The following is a 26,650-nucleotide window of genomic DNA, read 5'->3' on the forward strand; positions in this document are numbered from 1 at the left end:
CCTAACTGAGTAGAGTCTAAAAGATGCCACACTCCACGCCCAACCCGAACTCTTCCCAGCATTTAAATCCAGATTATAAGCATTCAAACACTGTCTGACATCTTCTGGAATGTTAGAAAAAACATCATGGAGATTCCATTTGCCATCTTTCCAAACATCTCTAATAGTTAAATCAGAGTTAGATATATGAATAAAAGAGACATCTTGAGCAATTGGGCCCTCAATACTCCACTTGTCAAACCAAAAAGATTAATCAAGTGACCCAACGCACCAAGAGAAGGTATCCTTAAGTGTATCAAAAGCCTTTGAGATATTCTTCCAAACATGAGAAACGTTGTAAGGAACAGGGCCATCTAAAACTCCCTCATTCTTCAGATATTTCGCCCTCAATAGAGCAACCCAAGACTTGTCCTGACAATAAAAAAATTGCCAAACCAGTTTACCAAGTAAAGATATATTAGTATATGCAGGATCTCTAACACACAGGCTACCAAATTTCTTTGGAGTGACCACCATTCCTCCAATTAACAAGAGAAAGACCTCCGCCATCAACTTGACCCTTCCAAAGGAACTGTCTCATCATAGAAGACAATTTATCGCAAACCCAATTTAGAAAATAAGATACCTGCATATGATAGAAAGGAATGGATGCTGCAACAGAATTGATTAAGAAAAGTCTCCCTATTTTATTTAGAAATCATACCAGAATTAAATATGTATGTATGTATATAACCACTAGTTGTTAGTTCACTAGTCTGCTTAAGTAAGTGTCAATGATTCGAATCATAACTTGTGCATAGAATCAACGGCAAACACTTAGATGGAACTAGGGATGGCAATGAGTCTCCATAGGAGCGAAGACCCCCCGTCCTCCATCCCTGCCCATCCCACTACAGGTCCCCGTTTATTTCTTTCTGTGGCCCGCAGATATCTATGGATAATTGGATATTATTAAATTTTAATTTTTTTAAAAATAATTAACACAACTATAATAAAATCTTATATAATTCAACTAAATATATCAAATCAAACATAATTTTAACATAATAATATAGACATAAAATTTTCAACATATAAATTAAAATAAAATGAATTAGAGTTACTTACATAACTTATATATATAAAAACATGTAAGTAACTTTTTTTTCATGAAATTTTTGCAGATTTTCGTGAGGCAAGTATCTCAATCTCCACTCCTGTTCTTATTTATTTGTGAGAGCAGGTCTCCATTCCCATAGAAATTTCGCAGGTCCTGTTAACCTCTTGCCATTTCTAAATAAAACTAAATCCGCGATGAATTAATACTTGTTTCGTTTGGTTGGAGTTCATTTTTCTCTTTTCAATTGTTATATATTAATTTTCTAATAATAAATGAATTATAAAATATTTTTTTATAAAAATCCTGATATAATATTGTAATATCAATTTATCTTTTTTCTATCGCAGATCTGAACTCCATTTAAAGATTTACTATTACTGCATCCACATCCACATGTTGAGATTTAAATCCCTAATAAGTTGCTTATAAGACCACCTTTTCTTATTTATATAATTATATCAAACAAACCAAGTATAACTAGTCTTAAAATGCACATTAAATATAATGCATCACCCTACTAGTTGAGACTTTCTCTCTTGAATACGAGGTCGATCCGTTAGGTGATTGCATCAACAATGTCATTTATGAGGCCAGCCCCACCAAAAGAAATTCTCGGTTGCCGTTGAGAGGAAGAAAATAAATAAAAAAATGAAAAGAAAAGAAAAGAGAAACATAAATAGAAAGGAAGTGAAGAAAAGAAGTAAGAGTTAGTTCTAGTGGTTGTTTGTCATATTGAGGAGAGTGGCTAAGTGGCAATAATGGAAATTAACGGGGAATTTTTAGAAGAAAGCGTGAGAGAGTTGAGGCAATATTTCAGAAGTGGAAGCACAAGAAGCGTTACATGGAGGAAGAACCAGCTCACAGCTCTTCTTGATCTTGTTCACAAGAATGAAGATGCCATATCTGAATCTCTTTACCAAGATCTTGGGAAGCATCCTGTTGAAGCTTTCCGCGATGAGGTTAATTAATAAATTGATGAATTTATTATCAAGTTTTACGGCTTATTTTTGCTATTTAAGTTTAACGTTTTTGAGTTCGATAACTACTTTTAAAAACAAGAGGAAAAAAAATATAAAAGACAGGGTAGTTAGTCAAATGTTTTTTATATTTTTTGAAATTTTATATTAAAAAAAATTCAGTAAAAGATTTTTATCGTAAAACAGTTCAATGAACCAATGTTTCAGGTATATAATTGAAATTAGTAATTAAAATCACTGAAAGTCTAAAACACTTAAAAATGTTTCTAAGTATTTTTATATATTCACTTTACAGCAGATAATGATTCGTTTGTGATTGCAGTAGTAGTTATGGATTCTTTCCGTTCCTTTGTTTTAATTTCTATTGGTCATTGATTATTATTCCTTCTGTAGATTGGTGCGATTGGGAAATCAGCCACCTATTCCTTGAGCTGCGTTGAGAAATGGATGGCCCCTAAAAAGGCAGGTTCTTATTATATTTATTTCTTAATAATGCTATCTGAGTGCTATGCTAGCAAGCTCTATAACTTTATAAGATATATTTTTTGTTTTTAAAATTTATTAAAAAATTTTAAAATATTTTTAAGTTTATTTTATTTTAATTGTTTCTAAAAAATTTTATCTATATCAAATATATTTTACAATTAAATTTTTAAGAAGTTTAAAATCAATTTAGCATTAATATATGACAATTAAGAACTAGTGACAATTTTATATTTGACTTGTGTTAAAGGTTGTGAAATTATAATTGAATTTATTCTAAATTTTTTAAAAAATTAATTATCAGAAGTATATTTTGTGTAAATAAAAAATATTTAAAATAAATTAAAATAAAATAAAATTTAAAAATATTTTTAAATTTTTTAACAAATTTTAAACAAAGGAGAGAGTACACTTTAGCGATGAAAATAAGTTGTAAATTACCGACGACGATCCAGAAGAGAAATATAGTGGTTTATAAAGAAGTATATGATGTATATAAAGGGACGAACTATATATATATTGGCCAATTTTATGGTGCTTACGAATTTTTGTCTAAATTTTGTCTAATTTATTTTTTGTAGTAAGTTTTAATTTTTTTTAAAATTATTTATTCTTATATCTTTTAAATTAAATAATAATTTTTAGCTCTTTTTAGTAAATAAGTACCACTTTTTAGACATCATGGCATTCACCATATATATTTGATGCATTTATGAGGTATTAATATTTGTGTGTGTTGGTTGGAGGTTGCAGAGTGATATACCTTTGCTTTTCTTCCCAGCAAAAGGAGAAGTATTGGCAGAACCACTAGGTGTGGTTCTCATATTTTCTTCTTGGAACTTCCCAATCAGTGAGTGTCAAAATTTCAGATTCTATCTAATATAACTTTCCAACTTTTAATCTAATATTGGCACCATGCATATTTTTTTTCTTCATTCGTTCTCTCTCTGTCTCTCCTGTTAGTTTTATTTTTAGGAATTAGCTAATAAATAGTATTTTTAAGGTCAAAAAATTTATATTTTCTATTCGATTTTTTTAAAGATTTTTTTTAATAATTATCTCTTTTATTTTAGAATTTTATTTAGATTGTGTTTGCTAATTTTGACACTGAAAATATGACAAAAAAATAAAAAAATATATTTTTATATTTTATTTAATAATAAATTGAATATAAGATAGAATAAATAATAAAAAGCTCAACTTATCTTTATTTTTTTTCACACAATTTAGAAAGAAAAATAGAATTATAAAAAATGTAATTACAAAAAATTGATAGTGACAATAAAAAAATAAAAAAATAAAGTGTGTCTTCGTCTATTATCTTTATTTTATTTTGATAAAAAATACACAAAATATATTAATTCGTGTCCCAAAATAATTTATATATCATTTTTCAAATATAATTTTGTATTTCTGTATCTATATCTAAATTAAATGTCATGTGTTTGTAAATAAACGTAGGTTTAGGAAAAAATATATTTTGACAAAAATATGCACGCACTTACAGTAAGACTTATTTAAAAATAAAAGGATTAAATTTTTTTAAAAATTATCTAAATTGATTTTTTTTTTTTTTTTGTATATTTGATATACTATTGTTAGTTTTCACTCACTTTTCGAATTAAAATGATAGATTATCATTAAGTGTTTATCATTTTTAATTTGTGTGTGTGAAGCGTGAACCGAAACAATTGGTAATTTATTGTTTCAAAAAAAAAAAATTAAAACCATAACCCTTCCTTTGTTTGCAAATTCTCTTAGCATGCATTTAGGTTTTATATTTGAGATAGAATACAGAGATAATAAATATAAATTACTTGTTTATTTGACTCTGAACACGAAAAAAAAAATTACTGAGTTACCAAATTTTTATGTTGTAGATATCAAACAAGAACTTTTATTTTTCTTTTATAATCTAAAAATAGAGACGAAAACATTCATTTTGCATCTTTTTATGTGCTTTTATATCTCTATCTCTCTAATTTAAAGATAAAATTTAAACTCAAACATAGATCTAGTAATATTTTGTAAGAGTTAAATAACATACATTTTAATTCATTTAATTAAAATATTCTTTAATAATCATTATTATAATTATATATATTAGTAATAATAATATAAAATTTATATTTATTATTATAATAAATTTAATTTATTTTAATATTTTAACTTGTTGCAAAATATTTAATTTAAGTTTTTATATATTTTATAATTAATGATAAAATATTAAAAATAAATAAAAGTTATTACTTTAGCCATAAATATATTATTATTACTATTACATAATATAAAATATTTTAACTTTTTACAAAAATATTTAATCTAAATTTTTTTATATATTTCATAATTAATGATAAAAAATTAAAAATAAATAAAATACATTATAATAAATATATTTTATATTATTATTTTTACTACTATAATAATGTTAATAATATAAAATATATTACTATTAATGTAATGAGTTTTAATTATGTTTAATATTTTCACTAATCATGAAATATATAAAAATTTAAATTAAATATTTTTATAACAAGTTAAAATACCAAAAATAAATAAAAACTATTACAATAGTAATAAGTATATATTTTATATTATTATATTTATTTTTGAAACAATAAAATAATTATTTCTCCCTTTTTATATTGAGTTTTATTGTTTTTTTTTATATAATCTTTTACTTTTTGTAGTTTTATTTTAGAATTTAACTTTTTTTTTTTACCCAAAGTTTGCGTCGAAAATTCGTGCAATATATATTTTAGATAAATATTTATACATAAAAATAATTATTATTAATTTATATAAAAATAATTATTAAAGAGCATTTTAGTCAAACAAATCAAATTGTATGTTATTTAACTCTTACAAAAAAGAGGAGTATATATTTTAAAAATAGAAGATAGAAAAATATTATTTAGATATTTTGTAAAACAGGAAAGTGTTATTTTCTTATATATTATACATATTAATTATTAAAGGTCAACTAGACTATACTATAAAATCAGTATAAGAAATTAAAAGTTTTCAATGACCTAGAGAAAGTGTTGAATCTAGTGTTGCATTTTTTAGATTTTTAAATTTTGATGCCAAATAAAATTTGAAAAGGAGCTGCAGTTGAGTCTAGTTTATCAATTATGCATGAGACAAAATGATTTTGTCTGATAACAAACAGAATAAAATAGAATAGAGAAGAAAAGTTTGCACTACTATATATTCTGATTCAGTCATTATGTGTAATGTGAGTATGTGACTTATATTAAGTCTTCATCATAATTATGGTAAAATTTTTACTATCTTTAATTTTTTAAATATTACAAACACCAATTTTTTAAGATTCTTTTTAATCCTATCAAAGAATCACAAACTTAGACTCTCTAACTTAGACTCTAAACAATAAATACTCACCCAACTTAACAAGGAAAACCTCTCAAGATCATGACATAAAATAGAAAATACATAAAAAAATATTGACATATTTAATAGTTTTTTCTCCAAGTTTAACTTTCTTTGCTTTTTCTCTCATAATTTTTTCAAATGTCTCACTTAATGCCTTTTATTATGAAAAATAAAGAAAGATAAACTGAGAAGAAAATTGTTAGAGATAAGATAGAGTCGGAGCGAAAATGAATCAAATAATTTTATGTAGAGAGTAACGGAATTAATATGCCAATAAAATAGGTCAAGGAACAGAGAGAGTAATACTAATATTTTAACGTAAAAAAATCCCCCTAATAAATAGGGTAAAAATCATGGGCCAACATTTCAAAAATATCTACTGTATTAAAAGATAGTTATAATATAGTGTATCACTATGAGATACTCTTTTACTCCTATTAATAGTATCTAGTGAGTACTAGAAGAGTATTATCAAACTTTAATATATATCACTCACAACATTCAAAATTTTATCATATACTCTCTATAATATTATGCTCACTATTTTACAAGAGAATTCACTTACAAAACCAAAAACACACATGAAGCTTTTGAAGAGATGCTTCTTAGCTTATTGCTTTGTGTTTTCTTGGTGTGTATTAAGCTTCCAATTCTACTCTATTTATAGGCAAAGCAAACTTCTCTAAACCACATATAATAGAGTAACATTCGAAGACAAGAATGTTGGAGTGGTTGGCAAGTGATGCAAGCTATGACAGCACAATTTTTCACCTTGGCTTGCATTTATAATAATCAATTTTTGCAAATATTGATCAAATTCAAGCAATGCTTAAATTTGTCAATCGACAACGGTTAGATCATCATGTTGGCTAGATTGTCAGTTGTGGCTATCTTCGGAATTGTAACAATACTACTGTCAATACTTTCTCTAACAAAGTGAAGTCGACCATCAATTTACTTAGTACTTTTATGATAAACCGGATTCTTAGCCAAGTGAATATATAGCACTTTGACTATCATAATGTACAGTTGGTACATTTGAATTCAACCCAAGGCTATCCAAAAGACCTCGCAACCAAATACTTTCTTTAACAACCTCAGTCAATGCCATATATTCGGCTTCAGTTGTCGATAATGCAATCGTAGATTGTAGTATCGTCTTCCAGCTAATAGTACATGCAAAGACTGTAAAGATATAGCCTGTCAACGACCTCCTTTTATCCAGGTCACCATCATAATCAGAATCAACATAGCTAACAACTCCTTATTTTTCACCTTCAAACATCAAACACACATCAATAAAACCTTTCAAGTACTGCATAATCCATTTCACAGCTTTCCAGTGCACCTTTTCAGGATTGCTCATAAACCTACTTACTACACTTATAACTTGTGAAAATTTGGTCTAGTGCATACTATAGCATACATGAGACTGCCAACAGTACTAGAGTATGGTATATGAGACATGTGCTCCAGGTCCTTCTCAGTTTTCAGACAATCCTTTGAAGATAGCTTAAAGTTATTAGCTAATAGAGTACCGACTGGTTTAGCCTAATCCATATTGAAGCATTGTAGCACTAACATAATTTTATTGCTTCAACCATAGTCTGCTATGATGCCTCTCCCTATGAATTTTCATTCCCAAAATTTTTCTTACTGTGCCTAAGTCCTTCATCTCAAATTCCTTTTCAAATTGAGTTTTCAACATGCTAATTTTAGTTTTACTGTTAGCTGCTATTAGCATATTATCGACATATATTAACAGATAAATTCTTAAACCATCTGAAAGCTCCTTAAAGTATATGCAATTATCATATTTGTTGTTGTAACCAATACTGATTATAAACCTCTTATTTCATTGCCTTGGGGACTGCTTCATGCCATACAATAACTTCTTCAGCAAACAAACATGGTCTTTCTTCTCAGGATCAGTAAATCCTTCTGGTTGACTCATGTAAATCGTTTCCTCTAGCTCACCATATAAGAACACAGTTTTTACATCAAGTTGCTCTGGCTCTAAGTCAAACGTACTTACAGTCGCTAATAGGACTCGAATAGAGCTATTCTTTGCAACAGGGGAGAATACTTCGTTGAAGTCGATACCCTCCTTTTGAGTAAAGACCTTTGCTACCAGTCTTGCCTTGAATCTTGGGGGTTCAACTCCAAGAATTCCTTCCTTTCTTTTGAAGACCCATTTGTATTCAATTACTCTTTTTCCCTCCAAAAGTTCTACTACCTCCCATGTCTAATTTTTATGAAGAGACACAATCTCCTCTTTCATTGCAGCTAGCCACTATTTTGACTCCATGCTATGAATTGCTTTACGATAGGAGTTTGGTTTATTTCCTACCACATCATCTGCCATAGCCAATGCAAAAGCTATAGGATGTGCCTCCACTGAGTCAAATGCACAAGAAGATTAATCTTGATATCTTTTTGGCTTCTGAACTTGTCGCTTCTCTCTGCCAATAGCAATACTATATGGTTCTACTTCTCTGGTTTCTTCATCAGTAACTCTATCATTGGATTCATCTACTCTTTCTTCTTCAGGTTGAGTAGTGCCTAAAGTGTTGGGATGAATTCCTTCTTTTTACTTTATCTTACCATTGTTAACTTCTAGCTCCACCTGCTTCTAGACACCATGATTTGTTTTTGCTTCATCTATTTTAAATTTTAGCTTCTGATTTATCATTGTTATTTCGTCAAAAAGTGACATCTCTGCTAATAATGATTTTGGGTGAACCTATCTTTTCTGTACAGCACAGTCTATAGCCTTTCACCCCTTATGCATACTCTAGAAATATGCACATTTTTGCTCTCGCCTCAAGATTACTATCACTCACATGGGCATATGCAGGGCACCCAGAATAATTAACGGGTCGACCAGACCATATCTCTTGTCAAATTTATAGATCAATTACAGTTGATGGAGATCAATTAATCAGGTTTGCAACTGTATTGACCACCTCAACCTAAAATGATTTAAGATACCTAGTATTGATTCACATGCATTGTGTACGCTCTAGAAGTGTTCTATTCATTCGTTCTGCAACTCCGTTTTGCTGTGGTGTTCCTAGTACAGTATGATGCCTCACTATACCATTATCTCTGCAGAACTCTACCATGACTTTCCATTGCTTGAATCTTTCAAACACTTTATATTTTTTATTCAGGAAATAGACCCAGACTTTTCTAGAATAATCATCAATTAGAGTGAGAAAATAGCGAGCTCCATCTAGAGAGTTGACAGGAGCAGGACCCACACATCTGAGTGGATGTACTCTAATATCCCTTTGCTATTGTGCTTTCTCGTGCTAAACTTTATTTGTTTCTATTTTCTAAAGACACAGTTTTCACATAAACCAAGTTTGTAATTCTTCAAGCCTTTTAACAAGTCTCTGTTCGCAAGTATGGACATTTCTTTTTTACTCATGTGACCAAGCCTCATGTGCCACAATCGTGTAGCATCATTATCATTTTTTTTAGAGGATAGCACAACATCACTTCTGCTTACTGTGCTTTTCTGCAATATGTAGATCCCTTCGTGTAACTTTCCTTCCATCACTACCATCAAACCTTTGAATACCTTCAAAAAGTCTCCCTCGCCTATAAATTTGTAACCATTTTTAAATTTGGTGCTCAATGAAATCATATTTTTGCCCAGTTCTAGTACGTGCCATGCATGGAGCAATATACTGGTACCGTCATTTGATTTGATTCTGGCTTGTCCTTCACCTACCACTGAAATTAATTTATTGTCTCCTAGTCAGACACTTCTGTCCCTATTTTCGTAAGAAATGAAAATATCTTAGCTAGGTGTCATATGAGATGATGCACCAGAATCCAAGATCCACTCGTCTCCATAGTTATTAGTGAATATGGTTAGAGTAGAACCAATATCACTATCTTCAGAACCATCAATTATTATGCTGGCAGAATTTTCTTATTTCTCTTTTTTTTTGTGGACAATTTCTTCTAATGTGTCCTAATTGGTGACAATGGAAGCACTTTATAGATTTTTGCTTTCGAGACTTTGACTTCGATCTACTCTTGCTTGAACTTGTGAACCCTCTTTCTTGACTGCGACCTCTCATCATGAACAACCCATCAGCAGGATTGTCTACAGTGGATCCAGATACTAACTTCTGATGCTCTTTTGTCAATAGTGCATCTTTAACATTTTGCACTGTGATTTCAAATCTACCATATAACATGATATCATAGAAATGATCATATGATGGAGTAAGTGACATCAACAAGGTCATAGCTTGATCAACATCTTCGACATTTATTCTAGCTGCAGCAACACCGGATATCATTCGATTAAAGTCATCTATGTGAACTCTCGCAGATTTATCTCCTGAATAATTAAATGTGATGGTAATCAGTGGCTAAGAGAAGGGGGGTTGAATCTTAGCCCCTTTTTCTGAGTATCACTTTCTGCCTTTAAAAATAGCTTCAAGAGATTTTTCTGCGTTTTGACTCATAACCAGATAAGAGACAATTTCTTTTTGTCTCGTAACCAGTCAGGAGATATTTTTCAATTTTGTCTCCTTTGAAATAGAAACAGAAATAGAGTAGAAGAGAGAGAGAGAATCACACCAAGAAGTATCCTAGTTCAGCTGCTAAGTGCAATGCAGCCTACGTCCAGTCTCCATCACAATAATGATGGAATTTCACTATAATCAACTGATTACAGAGACCAATTCTTCCCTAGGAATTACTCTTTCCTATCCGAGACAAGTCCAGAATCTATACCCAACACTGAACTTGACTTGGTCACCTACCAAGCTTTCAACTGCTAAGTGCTAACCCAACTTGTAAGGGGATTCCCACAGAATCATGATACACAACACATAGATGTACAACGGACCACTAGGACACCTATGGCTTTTTCTTTAATTTTGTACACTCTATCTTTTTCCTCTCATTGGCTTTTTCTTACAAACCTCACACTGTTTGCCTTTTTTACCATGAGACTCAGACAGACAAAACTAAAGAAAAGAGTTACAAAATAAAATACATTGAAGGAGAAAAACTTTTGTAAGCTTGGGTAGCTATGAGAACTCTGTGCTTACTCTCCTTGTCTCAAGCCTTGGCCGTTCACCCTTATTATAGAAGAGAAGCTTCCAAAGTTGAAACCGGTTGAACCAAGCCACCTTCTTCTTCTTCAATACCAAAACCGGTTCGGACAGAGAGAAAAGAGAGAGAAACCGAAAGCAAAACCAACATGCAATTACCTATCTCTCATCCCTTCTCATCAAGCTTCAACAATCTGAGCCTTCCATCTTGACTTGGTCTCCAAGAAGGATTTCTGATCCTTGATGAACTCTTGATCCTTGACAGCTCCTTCTGTTTCATTTTTGCTTCTACCTCCACGTAGCTACAGTAGCTACCTTCTGTAATGGATGAACAAAAGTGGAAACGAGCTTCACCTTAGAGATCTTCTTCTCTGACCGAATCGGATTGCTACTACTTTAGGCATGGAGATCTTGAAACTTCTTCACCACATCTTGCCTTAAGTAGAAAAGATCTCAGCCACACCATGCCTTGGATCTTCTTTTTACTAAGGCCATCATCACCTTAGCCTCTTGCTTGTTCATAGCTTCTCTGCTTCTTCTTCTGATAGCTTGCTTCAATCCTCTTTTCCTTCTAGACATGACCGATTGAGAAGAGAGAGGAGAGAGAAGAGAGAAAAGCTATCAATGGAAATAATGAATGGATTTAAAATGAATTAATTTTCCACTCCCATTCTCCTATGCATAGTAACGTGTGAAAGCTTTAATTTTTATCAAATCAATTTTGAATTTTCTCTTTTCTGTTACCAATGCATTCATTTAATTTAATTAAAATTTGTATTCCACCAAATCAAATGGTTAACTGAACCATGCTTCAACAAAGTTGAACCCCTTTATTTTGTGATCAACGTATGGCACCCTTGGGCCACTTTCTTCAACAATTTATTTCAACAAGAATGGGCCTGAGGTTTTGGGCTTTTCTTTAATTCAAAACTCAGAGACCTAAATGATCCAAATTGTCACCAAACAAATTAAATCATACATCAATTTAGGCTTATGTGACTTTGGTCCAACAAAAATCTGCACACCAACAAAATTATTAAACAGCCAATTTGAATAAAAAATCAAATTAATAATTTTGTAATTAATATTTTTAATAATGTTTGATCATCATAACAATTTGAAGTTTTCCAAACTCAACAATCTCCCCCTTGATGACAAACATTATTAAAAATGAAAAGAGGTTAAGGATTAAAAGTACTCCCTTGAATGTTTTGAATCCTCCCCCTTTGCATTTGTCATATACCTCCCCCTTAATGCGTACAATTTTTCCAGTGGAAGCATTACCTGAAACATGCTCAAAACATGCTTTAAAAACAGTTCCAAAAAAATATTTAATATATTCAACATATGGAACATTTTGAGCATGTTGATCAATTTGATTTTTGAGCAACTATATAATGATAATCAAAACTTGATTTGTTATCTGTCAGACAACTTGTTGCTCACAAAATAAAACAAAATATGCCTGAGTACTTTTCAGAGTTCATTGCAATAAATAACCAAGACTCAACATACTTATATCAACATGTTAAAAAACAATCTCTTGCCAAACAAAACTATAATTCAGGCTCAATGAAGCATTTTTTCATATTCAGTTATAAAAAACAAAGCTTCATAAAAAATTGGCAATAAGTATCAGAGCAAGAATTTGCAATAGGTATCAGAGCATACACAAAAAACAGAGCAGGATAACGTCGAAATCAGATCACATAACCTCCTTTTAACCTTAGAGCATGAACCAATAATCATTAGAAACAAAAACACAGGTTTCAACTAATTTCAGCTCAACAGATAAAAACACAAGTTTCAACAGATTTCAGCTCAATAGATTTCAACCATATTTTTTCTTTTTAATTCCTCCTCCTTTTGTCATCAATGGGGACCTGCAAAATAGATGAAAAACAACATGCTAAAATGCAGAATATTTGATTAAACAAAACAAAAGAGTTCAAAGTAGCCGAGTATAGTTATCCAACAGTTCACAAGACACTAAAACAAAAGAACAATTAAAAGGACAGAGTTCAAAAGTGTGAGTAGCAAAGAGCACATCAAGCATCGAAAAGATTGATATCTGAGCCAAGGGAATCATCTTCTTCATCCGAATCAGCCATGTCTTTTTCCAGGCTTTTGAGCAGCAAATTGATTCTCTCATTACACTTAGTCCAAGTTTTCTCGTTTTCACATGCTTGTTTCCTGGCCTCCTTGGAAGATTTGATCATCAAATTGGACATATGAGAGAACTCATTCAACACATCTTTGACAGATTCGGATATTTTGGAAGATTTAGAGGGGTGATATTCACTTTCATTATCAGATTCCATTGAGCTTTTTTCCTTTTTTCCTTTCATTGACTCAAGAATCTCGCCTCCCTTTATGGTAGAAACCTTATTTTCTACAGGCTCATTGATTAAATCAACATTAAAGTATTCAAAAATGCAGGTCATAAAAATACCATAAAACAAATTAGCCTTCTTATCACTGCGAACACAATCCCACATGTGTCGCACCATGAGATAAGCAAAAGAGATAGAAGCAGAATTAAGAATAGCAAAAAAATCAAAGTATCACAGACAGTTACTCTTTGATAGGAACCGCTCTGGGGCATCAGAATGTGGTTGATGATGCGGTGAAGTAGCGCTCTCACAGGGTTGAGAGCCTTGTGTGTTAGAGTAGTTCCATCAAAAGCTGAAAAATTCTCACAAACCCGAGACAAAGCAGTCTGAAGAGAAATCCCAACCTGAGAGTCTCATTTGCTGGACATATATGCTCTTGCACCTTCATCTTCATACCCTAAGGCAGCACTAACAGTCTCTCTGTTCAAAGTTAGATGCACCTTTTTGACATAAGAATGTAAGGCTCCATCATGGTACATCATATTCATATAAAACTCGCAAACCAGATTTGGGTAGACCGGCTTGTGAATCTTAAACAGAGGAGTCCATTTGAGTTTATCAAAGAGTGTAGAAAAATCAATATCCTTATCAGACAGTTTCTCCAGATTGACAATATATGAGGCACACAAATGGCGGTTCACTAAAACTTGAGAATGGAACTCAAATGCAGCACAGGATGAGAACCGAGTAGGATCAAAGTGAGAATGATTCTTACTAAACTTATTTTTAAAGTCTAGTGAGTCCAAGTTTGGTGGCTCCCGAGTGTTGTGGAGGATGTAGCGCTTCGGACGTTGAGAGGAAGCAGTTCGGCCAGAAGGATGGGGAGTTGAGCGCTGTGGAGGTGAAGGTGGTGGAGAGGACAGAGATGCATCTTCTTCTTCGGCCATAGGTTCCTTTTCTTTTCCAGTCTTCTTGCGTGAAGAGGTTCTTTGAGCAATTACCTTCCTTCTCATAGAGCCGGTTGAGTGAGAAGAGGGAGAAGAGGATGAGTGTATATGAATATGGGTGTGAGTTTGAGGAGCAGATGAAGGATTTTTGGCAGAGGGGGTTCGGTTGCTTCTTCTAAGAGCCAACTTCTTTTTCATGATGAGAGAATATGAAGAAGGGAAGATGAAGAGATGGCCGAATTGATTGGAAGGTGGAGAGATGTTATAACCGCATTAAATGCAGAGTGGAGAGAGGATCATTTAAAATAATGGGCATTAATGAAGCGGTTATCAATCAAGGAAAATTTGAAATTAAAAAGTAACTGAAAGATCTTTTTCTTGAATGGGAGAGAGTAAGTGAGAAGATATTGATTTGACATGAACTCCCTCTCCAAAGATATGATGTGATAACCTCATAATATTTTAATAAAAAATGAATATGGGTCAGAGTCATGAAGTGGGTCCAAAAAAGTTAGGTTGGGCTTAAGTTCAACGACATCATTATTCAGTCTACCCCTATTTCATGGCTGGTTCATCATGTCCCAGTTTTGTCTCACTGTTACCTACGAGACAAAAACCAACAGAAGCATTAAAATCACAATTCTTCAACAAAAGTCAACTCTAACATTCCCAAACTGTTCCTTAACGAACAGAACCTATCTTCACACAAAGGTTTAGTGAATATGTCAGCCAGTTGTTCTTCGGATTTCACAAATTGAATATCAATAGTACATTTTTGCACATGTTCTCTAATAAAATGATATCTAACCTCTATGTGCTTAGTTCTAGAGTGAAGAACAAGATTTTTAAAAATATTTATTGCACTCATATTATCACAAAATAAAGGAATATTATTGATTTTCAATTTATAATCCTCCAATTGAGTTTTTAACCAAATTAATTGAGAACAACACGCTGCAACAGATATGTATTCAACTTCAGCCGTGGATAGTGCAACAGTGGCTTACTTCTTACTTGACCACATGTTGAGTGAGATGCCAAGGAAGCAACACATTCCGGATATGCTTCTTCTATCCACTCAATCACCCGCATAATCTGCATCACAAAACCCTATTGCACAAAACTCATCAGATTTAGAATATCATAAGCCAAAATCACATGTTCCCTTAATGTATCTAATGATTCTCTTAACAGCTGAAAGATGAGATTCTTTTGGATGAGACTGAAATCTTGAACATACACACACACTTTGGACAATATCTGGTCTAGAGGATGTAAGATACATAAGTGAGCCAATCATTCTTCTATATCGTGTTTCATCCACATTTTTTCCACTTTCATCCTTATCAAGTTTAGTGTTTGGATGCATAGGTGTTCCCATAGGTTTGGAAATTTTAAGGCCAAATTTCTTGATTAATTATTTTGCATATTTACCTTGGTGAATAAAAATACCACTAGGAGTTTGTTTGATTTGAAGACCAAGAAAAAAGGTTAATTCACCCATCAAACTCATTTCAAACTCACTAGTCATAAGTTTTCCAAACTCTTCACACAAGGTTTTATTGGCCGAACCAAACACTATGTCATCCACATAAACTTGAACAAGTAGAATATCATCATTAGATGCTTTTATAAATAAAGTTGTATCAGTGGTTCCCCTTTGAAAATGATTTTCCAACAAGAAGGCACTAAGCCTATCATACCAAGCTCTTGGAGCTTACCTTAGACCATAAAGAGCCTTTGAAAGTTTAAAAACATGATTTGAAAATTCTTTTCTTTCAAAACCAGGGGGTTGAGCCACAAATACTTCTCTATCTATAAAGCCATTAAGGAAAGCACATTTGACATCCATTTGGAACATCTTAAAACCTTTATGGGCAGCATAGGCAAGAAGCAATCTAATTGCCTTCATTCTTGCTACCGGAGCAAAAGACTCATCAAAATCAATCCCTTCCTCTTGATCGTAACCTTGAGCCACTAATCTAGCCTTGTTACGAACAACACTACCATCCTCACCCAATTTATTTTTGAAAATCCACTTTGTACCGGTTACCTTCTTACCATTAGGATTGGGTACAAGTGTCCAAACCTCATTCTTTTCAAATTGAGCAAGCTTCTCTTCCATGACTTTAACCCATGAGGAGTCTTCAAGGGCTTGTTTCACATTGAGAGGCTCCAATTGGGACAAGAAAGCAACATTGCTTTGGTCGACTTACTTCTTGTTGAGGATCTAGTGGTCACGCCTTGGGAAGGATCACCAATGATAAAATCGTGAGGGTAACCCTTCAGAAACTTCTATTCTCGTGGCCTTTGAGGGATGGTTTTGCCTTGATGAATTTCAGTTGACTGCACTGTTCTGGGTTCTCTGGCTTGTTCAGGAGACAAAACAGAAATGTCTCCTTCATTCTGACGAGACGTTTCTGGACAGTCTGGTTCAGCAGCTGAAACGGTCTTGGGATCAACTTGATTAGCTTCTTGGTTTACATCAGCATCACAACCTGCATCATCTTCTATCACAGCACTAGGAATGGAGTGAGAATCACAAAAGGATACATGTATGGATTTTTCTATGGTTCTATGTTCCTTGAGGTAAATTCTATACGCTTTGCTAGTGGTGGAGTATCCAACAAACATTCCTTTATAGGATTTTGGATCAAATTTTCCAAGATTTTCTTTATTGTTAAGAACAAAACATTTGCATCCAAAAACATGGAAATACTTAATATTAGGAGGGGTTCCTTTCCAAAGCTCATATGGAGTTTTCTTTAAACCTTTTCGAATGATGGTTCTATTCAAAATATAACAAGCTGTATTTACAGCTTCAGCCCACAAAAATTTTGGTACATCATTTTCACAAAAGCATTGTCCTAGTCAGTTCTTGAAGGCTTCTATTCCTTCTTTCAACTACCCCATTTTGTTGAGGAGTTCTAGGACATGAGAAGTTATGTGCAATACCAAAATCATTATAGAATTTTTTAAAATCTTCATTTTCAAATTCTTTTCCGTGATCACTTCTCAAATGGGCTATTTTCAAATCCTTTTCATTTTGAATCTTTTTGCAAAGAGTGGAAAAAGCATGAAAAGCATCATTCTTATGAGCTAGGAAGAGAACCCAACTGAATCTAGAGTAGTCATCTACCACCACCAAATCATAGTATTTACCTCCCAAACTTTGAGTCCTTATTGGACCAAAAAGATCAATATGCAACATTTCTAATGGTCTCTTAGTGAAAATTCCATCTTTTAGAAGATTTTACTTGTTTGCCTAATTGACAAGCATCACAAGTAATATCTTTATCAAATTTAATGTTGGGAATTCCTCTAACCAAGTTTTTCTTTACAAGTTTAGAAATTTGGTACATGCTTGCATGACCCAATTTCTTATGCCAAAGCCATTTTTCAGATTCAAGAGAAGTGAAACATGTTTCTTTTTTATCTTTTAGATCCTCAAGAGTCAATTCATACACATTATTACATCTTTTTGCTTCAAACAAGATATCACCGGATTTTTCACAAACAACTAAGCAATCCAATTTTCTAAAGATAACCTCATAACCAAGATCACATAATTAGCTAATGCTTAGAAGGTTGTGTTTCAAACCATCAACAAGTAAAACATCATTTATAAAAGAAGAAAAACTCTTACCCACTTTACATATGGCTACTATTTTTCCTTTTTCATTATCACCGAAAGTGACAAACCCTCCATCATACTCATCAAGCTTGATGAAGAACGTTGCCTTTTCGGTCATATGCATAGAGTACCCACTGTCCATATACCACATGTTGTCTTTTCTCTTGGATGCTAGGCAAACCTGCTCTACGTGATCTGCCATGAGGCAAGTTTGAGACTTGGTTTCTGATTCTTCATATTCATCTGAGTCGTTTTCCAAGTCTTCCCAAGAGGCCATCAGTCCTTTCTTCTTTCCCTTCTTTGGCTTATCCTCCTTCTTTAATTTAGGGCAATCGAATTTGAAGTGCCCAACCTCTTTGCAGTTGTAGCAGATCATTTTACTGAGATCCTTCTTTGGTTTCCTTGAGCTGCTTCCTCGGTTTCTTTCCTTCAGCTTCACCATTTTCTTGAATTTCTTAGCAAACAAAACAAAATCATTTTCAGATGAGTTATCACTGGATTCATCATTCAGAGGTTCAGAAACGGATTTGAGAGCAATTCCTTTCTTTTTTGTGTCTTTTTTTAAATAAGTGTTTTCAAAAGCAAGCAAATTTCCTCTCAAATCATCATATGTAATATTATCAATATTGCTACTTTCAGCTATCACGTTGCTTTTTTTTCCCACTCTTTCGTGAGACATCTCAAAATTCTCCTCACAAGCATAGATTCAGGATATGTAATTCCCATAGCATCCAAGCCAGTGATGATAAAATTGAATCTTTCGAACAACTCATCTATCGTTTCTCCTTCCTTCATTGAGAACATTTCATATTCTCTGTTCAGCATGTCTATTCTGGTCTTCTTCACTAGGGTTGTGCCTTCATGAGTGATTTGTAGTTTGTCCTAGATTTTCTTTGCTGTTGTGCATCTTGATACCCGTCGGTATTTCTCGAAGCTGACTGCACAATTTAGCAAGTTGACAACTTTAGCGTTGAGCTCTACTTTCTTTCTGTCTTCCTCATTCCAATCGGCTTCGCCTTTGAGTGAAACCACACCTTTTGCACTCGTAACTGCTGGAAACTATGGACCTTCCAAGATTATCTTCCAGAGTCTGTAATCTACAGACTGAACAAATATCTTCATCCTTTCTTTCCAGTAACTGTAGTTCTTTCCATTGAAGTATGGTGGTTTGTTGCTTGACTGCCCTTCTGTCAGAGTATAGGCAACCAAATTTGAGCCACTGTTATCTGCTATTAGGATCTTTTCTCCAAGCTGCAAAGCTTGATCTCTTTGAGACCAAGCTCTGATACCAATTGATGGTAATTAGTGGCTAAGAGAAAGGAGGGTTGAATCTTAGCCCCTTTTCTGAGTATCACTTTCTGCCTTTCAAATTAGCTTCAGGAGATTTTTCTGCATTTTGTCTCATAACCAGACAAGAGATATTTTCTTTTTGTCTCGTAACCAGTCAGGAGATATTCTTCAATTTTGTCTCCTTTGCAACAGAAATAGAAATGGAGTAGAGAGAGAGAGAGAGAATCACACCAAGAAGTATCCTGGTTCATCTGCTAAGTGCAATGCAGCCTACGTCCAGTCTCCATCACAACAATGATAGAATTTCACTATAATCAACTGATTACAGACACCAATTCTTCCCTAGGAACTACCCTTTCCTATCCGGGACAAGTCCAGAATCTATACCCAACACTGAACTTGACTTGGTCACCTACCAAGCTTTCAACTGCTAAGTGCTAACCCAACTTGCAAGGGGATTCCCACAGAATCATGATACACAACACATAGATGTACAAAGGACCTCTAGGACACCTATGGATTTTTCTTTAATTTTGTACACTCTGACTTTTTTCTCTCACTGGCTTTTTCTTACAAACCTTACATTGTTTACTTTTTTTACCATGAGACTTAGACAGACAAAACTAAAGAAAAGAATTACAAAATAAAATACATTGAAGGAGAAGAACTTCTGTAAGCTTGGGTAGCTATGAGAACTCTGTGCTTACTCTCCTTGTCTCAAGCCTTGGCCGTTCACCCTTATTATAGAAGGGGAAGCTTCCAAAGTTAAACCGGTTGAACCAAGCCACCTTCTTCTTCTTCAACACCAAAATCGGTTCGGACAGAGAGAAGAGAGAGAGAAACCGAAAGCAAAACCAACATGCAATTACCTCTCTCTCATCCCTTCTCATCAAGCTTCATCAATCTGAGCCTTCCATCTTGACTTGGTCTCCAAGAAGGATTTCTGACCCATGATGAACTCTTGATCCTTGACAGCTCCTTCTGTTCCATTTTTTGCTTCTACCTCCACGTAGCTACAGTAGCTACCTTCTGTAATGGATGAACAAAAGTGGAAACGAGCTTCACCTTAGAGATCTTCTTCTCTAACCGAATCGGATTGCTACTACTTTAGGCATAGAGATCTTGAAGCTTCTTCACCACATCTTGCCTTAAGTGGAAAAGATCTCAGCCACACCATCCCTTGGATATTCTTTTTGCTAAGGCCATCATCACTTTAGCCTCTTGCTTGTTCATAGCTTCTCTGCTTCTTTTTCTGATAGCTTGCTTCAATCCTCTTTTCCTGCTAGACATGACCGATTGAGAAGAGAGAGGAGAGAGATGAGAGAAAAGCTATCAATGGAAATAATGAATGGATTTAAAATGAATTAATTTTCCACTCCCATTCTCCTCTGCATAGTAACGTGTGAAAGCTTTAATTTCCATCAAATCAATTTTGAATTTTCTCTTTCTTGTTACCAATGCATTTATTTAATTTAATTAAAATTTAGATTCCACCAAATCAAATGGTTAACCGAACCATGCTTCAACAAAATTGAACCCTTTGTTTTGTGATCAATGTATGGCACCCTTGGGCCACTTTCTTCAACAATTTATTTCAACAAGAATAGGCCTAAGGTTTTGGGCTTTTCTTTAATTCAAAACTCAGAGACCTGAATGATCCAAATTGTCACCAAACAAATTAAATCATATATCAATTTAGGCTTATGTGACTTTGGTCCAACAAAAATCTACACACCAACAAAATTATTAAACAGCCAATTTGAATCAAAAATCAAATTAATAATTTTGTAATTATAATGTTTGATCATCATAACAATTTGAAGTTTTTCAAACTCAACAAAATGTATACAACATCTTCCTTTAGTACAACTTGTTGGATAAGGTCTTGACAGAATATTTTTTATCTAAAGCCTTCCACAATAAATGAGCAATTTTTTCATTCATTACCTCTTGCAACACGTTGTCTGTCATGCATAAATAGATTGTACTTCTTGCTTTTGTCATTGTATCTGCCTTTTTATCATCAAACAATATTTTCAACAGTTTTGTTATTTCATCAAACGCCTTCGTTATACCTTGCTGATCTAGCAAAACTTGCACCTTTAGTTTTTATAACTGGAAATCATTGGAACTGTCAAATTTCTCCACTTTAAATTTTTTGACTGACATTTTATATCAAGTTCAAATTATTTTTTTGATGTAAAAGTTCAGACAAAGCTACAACCACAAAGCATACGAAGAATTAAACCTTCCCCTTAAAACCAAGTGGCTCCACTTGTTAGGAATAAAACAGAGTCAGAGCAAAAAACAAGCCAAATAATTTTATGTAAAAAGTGACGGGATTAATATGCCAACAAAATAGGTTAAGGAATAGAGAGAGTAACATCAATATTTTAACAAAAAAAAAAATTTCCTTAATGAACAGGGCAAAAACTATGGGCCAACACTCCGAAAATATCCACTATATTAAAAGATAATTACAATATAGTGTATCAAAGTGAGACAATCTTTTACTATTATTAGTAGTATCTAGTGAGTACCAATAGAGTATTATCAAATTCTAATGTGTATCACTCACAATACTCAAAATTTTATTACACTCTCTAAAATATTACACTCACTATTTTACAAGAGAGCTCACTCACAAAACAAAACAAAAAAACACACACACACACGCACGAAAGCTTTTGGAGAGATGCTTTGTAGCTTATTGCTTTGTGTTTTTTTGGTGTGTATTAAGCTTCCAATTTTACTCTATTTATAGGCAAAGCAACTTTCTCTAAGCCACGCATGCATAATAAAACAATATCCGAAGACAAGAATGGTGGAGTGGTTGGCAAGTGATGCAAGCCATGATATCACAAAAAATATTCAAAGTAATAATATGAAGGAGGAAATGAAAGTAGTTTAAAAGTTATGAAAAACTCAGAAATTCGGTTCTCACTCCTTAGCTTTAACTATTGGCCAATTACTTCCTTTTGTATAAGGGTAATACTTCTAAAACTCGAAGTGGCGCGGTGTTACAAAAGCAGGATCATGGATACTTGAGTTGTTCTTGCTGTCCTTACTGGTGGTCTTTGGAGTTGATGATGTCTTCTAAGTACTTGCAAGATCAGCACCCTTGATCTTAAACTTTGGCTTCAAGTTTTTCATCCTTTTACCCTTCATTTTGATTTGAATAAAAATAACTTTTTTTCTTCTCCTTTTTTGAATTGTTGCAACAGTTCATAGTAATTTCAAAGAACTATTTTGTTTACACATTTTGATAATCATAACTTTAACACTTTTCTTTTAAACCAAATCAACGTTTTGATTTTGTTTTTAGTTTCATTTTTTGACTTTTTCCTTCTATGCTTATTTGATGAAAGGTTTTCGTACCAACAAAAAGTGAATTACCTTTAACTTTGATTTGCTTCACTCGGATCGGTAAATCTCCAGCAGCAGCAGCAACAAGCTTTGTTCTTTTTTTTTTTTTTTTGGTCATACAAGCACACTCACACACACCCCTAGTCATAAAATTTCTATCAAATTAAACTAACTTTTAGAATTTAACCCAACTAAATACATATATATTTGTCATCATCAATAATTATTATTTCTAAACTCAACAGATATCTATAGAGGCACTTAATGTGCCCATGAGTTATTTATTTCTTACAATTGGTATTTACAAAATTTAAAAAAGAATATCATAGATCATAATTAAAGATATCTAGTGAAAGTTTTAATTTTGTGCCATATATTCTTCAAGCAAGTGGTTATTAATTTGAGTATGCGTGAATGCAGTGCTGGCATTGGATCCACTAATCGGTGCCATAGCTGCTGGAAACGTTGTTGTAATAAAACCTTCAGAGCAAGCTCCAGCATGCTCTTCATTTCTTGCAAACACGATTCCTCGCTACTTGGACTCTAATGCTATCAGGGTCATTGAGGGAGGTGCAGCCGTTTCTCAACAACTTCTGCTACAGAAATGGGACAAAATATTCTTCACTGGTACCTTATTCTTTTCGGTAACACTCAACTTCGTTTAATTATTACGCATAGAGATATTTAATCATGTATGTTGAGTAATATAATGCCTTTTGCTTGGTGCTTTTCTTATATTAAATTGTGTCAATATATAAGATTGGCTAGCTGATAAAGTTCAAGAATGTTATTTGCACATCAAAATCAGTTATTAAAATCAGTTACCATATATTTATGTATAATTACATAATTTAACTTATTTTTAATATATATTTTATACTAGTGGCTAATTTTAATGTATACCTAACATAGTTGAATAAAATTTTATACGGCAGCATGAATATATACCTATAACAGAATTCCGTTGGACTTGTTAACTAAAAATATTTGGCCCTACAACATTTCTAAAAGATTTATTTAAACTTATTTTTAAAGTTAAATTTCAAACAGAATTTAATTTAAATACAAAAAATACCTGTTAATTTGTTAATTTATTTTTTTGGATTGAAATTTCCTATTGAAGAGAATCTTGCGTATACAAATATATGATTGAATGCCACTGACAACTATTCTCATTCTAATTAACCATGAAAGTGTAATAATTTTGCCTTCATTGGCAGGATGGCAGCAGTGTAGAACTGTAAATAAATTGTTAGTTAACAATATCGTCCGCAATCACATACACTTTAATTAAACTGTAATTGATCAGAGCATGTCCAAGAGTAATTTAATTTCTTACATTATACATATTCATGTTTAAAAATAATATGTGCATATCAAAAATAGCCACCAAATCAACCATTATATGTGTGTTTGGATTGACTTTTGTTAAACTGAAGTATGAATAAGTGATTTTATAAAATTAATTTTGGATATAAGTGAGTTTGTGGCAACATGATTTATGTTTGACAACTCTATACAAAATTGATTTTGGTGGCCACCTAACATAGTTGACTCATCTTTCGCTTTCGACGTATCCAGGAAGTCCACGGGTAGCAAGGTTTGTGATGTCGGCCGCAGCAAAGAACTTGACTCCGGTTACTTTAGAGCTGGGTGGAAAATGCCCAGCTATTCTTGATTCACTGACTAATCCTTCAGATTTTAAGGTACTTCCTTTCATCTCATTGTTATGCAAGTTGTGTATATAGATTAACATGGCTTTTGTTTACATTTTTTAATTTGTGGGAATGGCATCGATCAAGTTGGCGGTGAAAAGAATCGTAGGAGGGAAATGGGGACCTTGCAGCGGACAGGCATGCATTGGGATAGACTATGTGCTTGTTGAGGAGAAAGTCTCTTCTCATTTGGTAACTGCCATTTATTCTGAAATAACTTCTTACTGCTTTAAAGATGTATTGCATTTCATAAAATATACGTTGAAATATAAAATACACATTTAAAATAAGTTAAATAAATATATTTATATACAAAAAATTTGTTGAAGTTTTTATTTACATTAATATATATGAATGGTTATATTTCTACCAGAAATATAATAACAATGTTTTTGTTAAATTCTAGGTAGAATTGTTAAAGAAGATAGTTAGAAGATTTTATGGGGACAACCCATTAGAGTCAAAGGTGATTTCCAGAATAGTAAACAAGCAGAACTTCACGAGACTCTGCAATCTTCTTAAAGATCCTCTTGTTGCAGCTTCCATTGTTCATGGTGGCTCGGTAGAAGAAAAACACCTGTAATAGCAGTCTCCTCCTCTGTTCCAATCTATGTAGTAGTTCCATGAATAGATTAGGTAAGTTGGTTCAATTCATTAGTTTCTTTCTACCTTTTCAGGTTCATTGAGCCCACAATCTTACTTGATCCTCCGTTAGATGCTGACGTAATGACTGAAGAAATTTTTGGTCCATTGCTTCCCATAATCACGGTGAGAACTAAGAGTAACTTCAGTAGTGTTTGGAAGACACAACAGATACATAAGTATATTTGGTATAACTAAAATGCAGAGAAAAATATGTTCAAAAATATGATAATAATTTATGATAATATCATATGGACAGGTGAATAAAATTGGGGAAAGTATCGAGTTTATCAATTCGAGGCCAAAACCGCTTGCCATTTATGCCTTCACCAAAGATGAGACTTTAAAGAGAAGGATTCTTACAGAAACTTCCTCAGGGAGTGTCACATTTAATGACACAATGGTTCAAGTAATTCTCTATCTTAATTTGCATTTTTCGGTTACGTAGTAGGGTTCATTTCAATTTTAGGTCATGTGTGTGCACCTTAGTTTTTAAGTTTAAAATGGTGCTAATCGATCTCATAAATTTTTCTAAATTAAATGTTTAGACAAACTCATAAACGTATATTTAGTTATTTACATGTATGTGCAGTTTTTATGTGATACACTACCATTTGGAGGTGTTGGGCAAAGTGGTTTTGGAAGGTACCATGGGAAGTATTCTTTTGACACATTCAGCCATGAAAAAGCAGTAATGCATAGAAGCCTATGCCTTGAAATTGAGCCAAGATACCCTCCTTGGAGCAAGTTCAAGCTAGAATTTCTCAGATTGGCATACAAACTTAACTATTTTGGACTCTTACTCCACATCCTGGGTTTGAAAAGATACAAGTAGATGAAGTTGATTTCATGAGTACACAAGTGATATGTGAAGATATACTTAAGTGTAGTCGTACCAAATTGACATTCTTATCTGGGTATAATCAACTTATTTTTATAACCTACATTTGTGTGTTTGGACTACGACGGCAAACGGGTCGAACTCGCCGGGTCAGCTCGCGTAACTCGGGAAAAAAAAGGCGGGTTAGACTAAAAATTTGAAACCACTATAATAAAAAAGACAGTCTAATTGGCACCGCCTAATTGACGGATTTTGGCGCGTTTCGGTAGGACAGAGCAAGTTTTTGCCTTTAAAATGATAATTGAATTGGAATGTTATTTTTATATTTGTATTTGAAATATTTGTTCGTTTTACTTTAAGTTATAATTTAGTGTTTGGACTATATTTGATTGATTAAAAATTTGAACAATATTTAATTATATATTTTAAACAATGTTTATTTTACTTTAGACAATGTTAATTTTATTATTTTATTTTTAAAAATTTAGTTAATGATTATACTTATTAAATATTTAAAATTATAAAAATTTTAGTATTTATAAATTTAAAAATTATAATTTTTTTATGTCTTTAAAAATTATAAATTTATTGAAATGTTTATGAAATTATATATTTTTTAATATTTAATAATTTAAAAAAAATAGAATTGACGGACTTGATTTGCCAACTCGTTTACAGAACGCATAAAAAATTTAAGATCACCTCAATAGCAAGAGTGGAGTGGACATGCTCTTTTGCCCCCCTTAGTTTGGACTAATGTAATATTTATATTAACAAATCACTTATTTGCAAATCAGTTGATACAATTTACTGCCAAACCCTCTTCCACGTCAATGGTGGAATCAT

General features: G+C 32.7%; 1 protein-coding gene across 1 annotated transcript; it reads left to right on the plus strand.

Moving 5' to 3' along the window:
* The first annotated feature begins 1,658 nt into the window (after window positions 1-1,658).
* LOC112720319 (aldehyde dehydrogenase family 3 member F1) lies at window positions 1,659-26,186 on the plus strand. Its single transcript, XM_025771217.3, has 10 exons — window positions 1,659-2,058; window positions 2,470-2,538; window positions 3,313-3,409; window positions 23,027-23,233; window positions 24,188-24,312; window positions 24,409-24,513; window positions 24,728-24,900; window positions 24,999-25,089; window positions 25,223-25,372; window positions 25,556-26,186. Exons 1-10 carry the CDS (start codon window positions 1,858-1,860, stop codon window positions 25,796-25,798), a joined length of 1,461 nt encoding a protein of 486 aa, XP_025627002.1. The 5' UTR covers window positions 1,659-1,857; the 3' UTR covers window positions 25,799-26,186.
* Window positions 26,187-26,650: the final 464 nt, after the last annotated feature.

The sequence above is a fragment of the Arachis hypogaea genome, chromosome 11 (assembly GCF_003086295.3).
Source record: "Arachis hypogaea cultivar Tifrunner chromosome 11, arahy.Tifrunner.gnm2.J5K5, whole genome shotgun sequence".
Classification (NCBI taxonomy): Eukaryota; Viridiplantae; Streptophyta; class Magnoliopsida; order Fabales; family Fabaceae; genus Arachis; species Arachis hypogaea.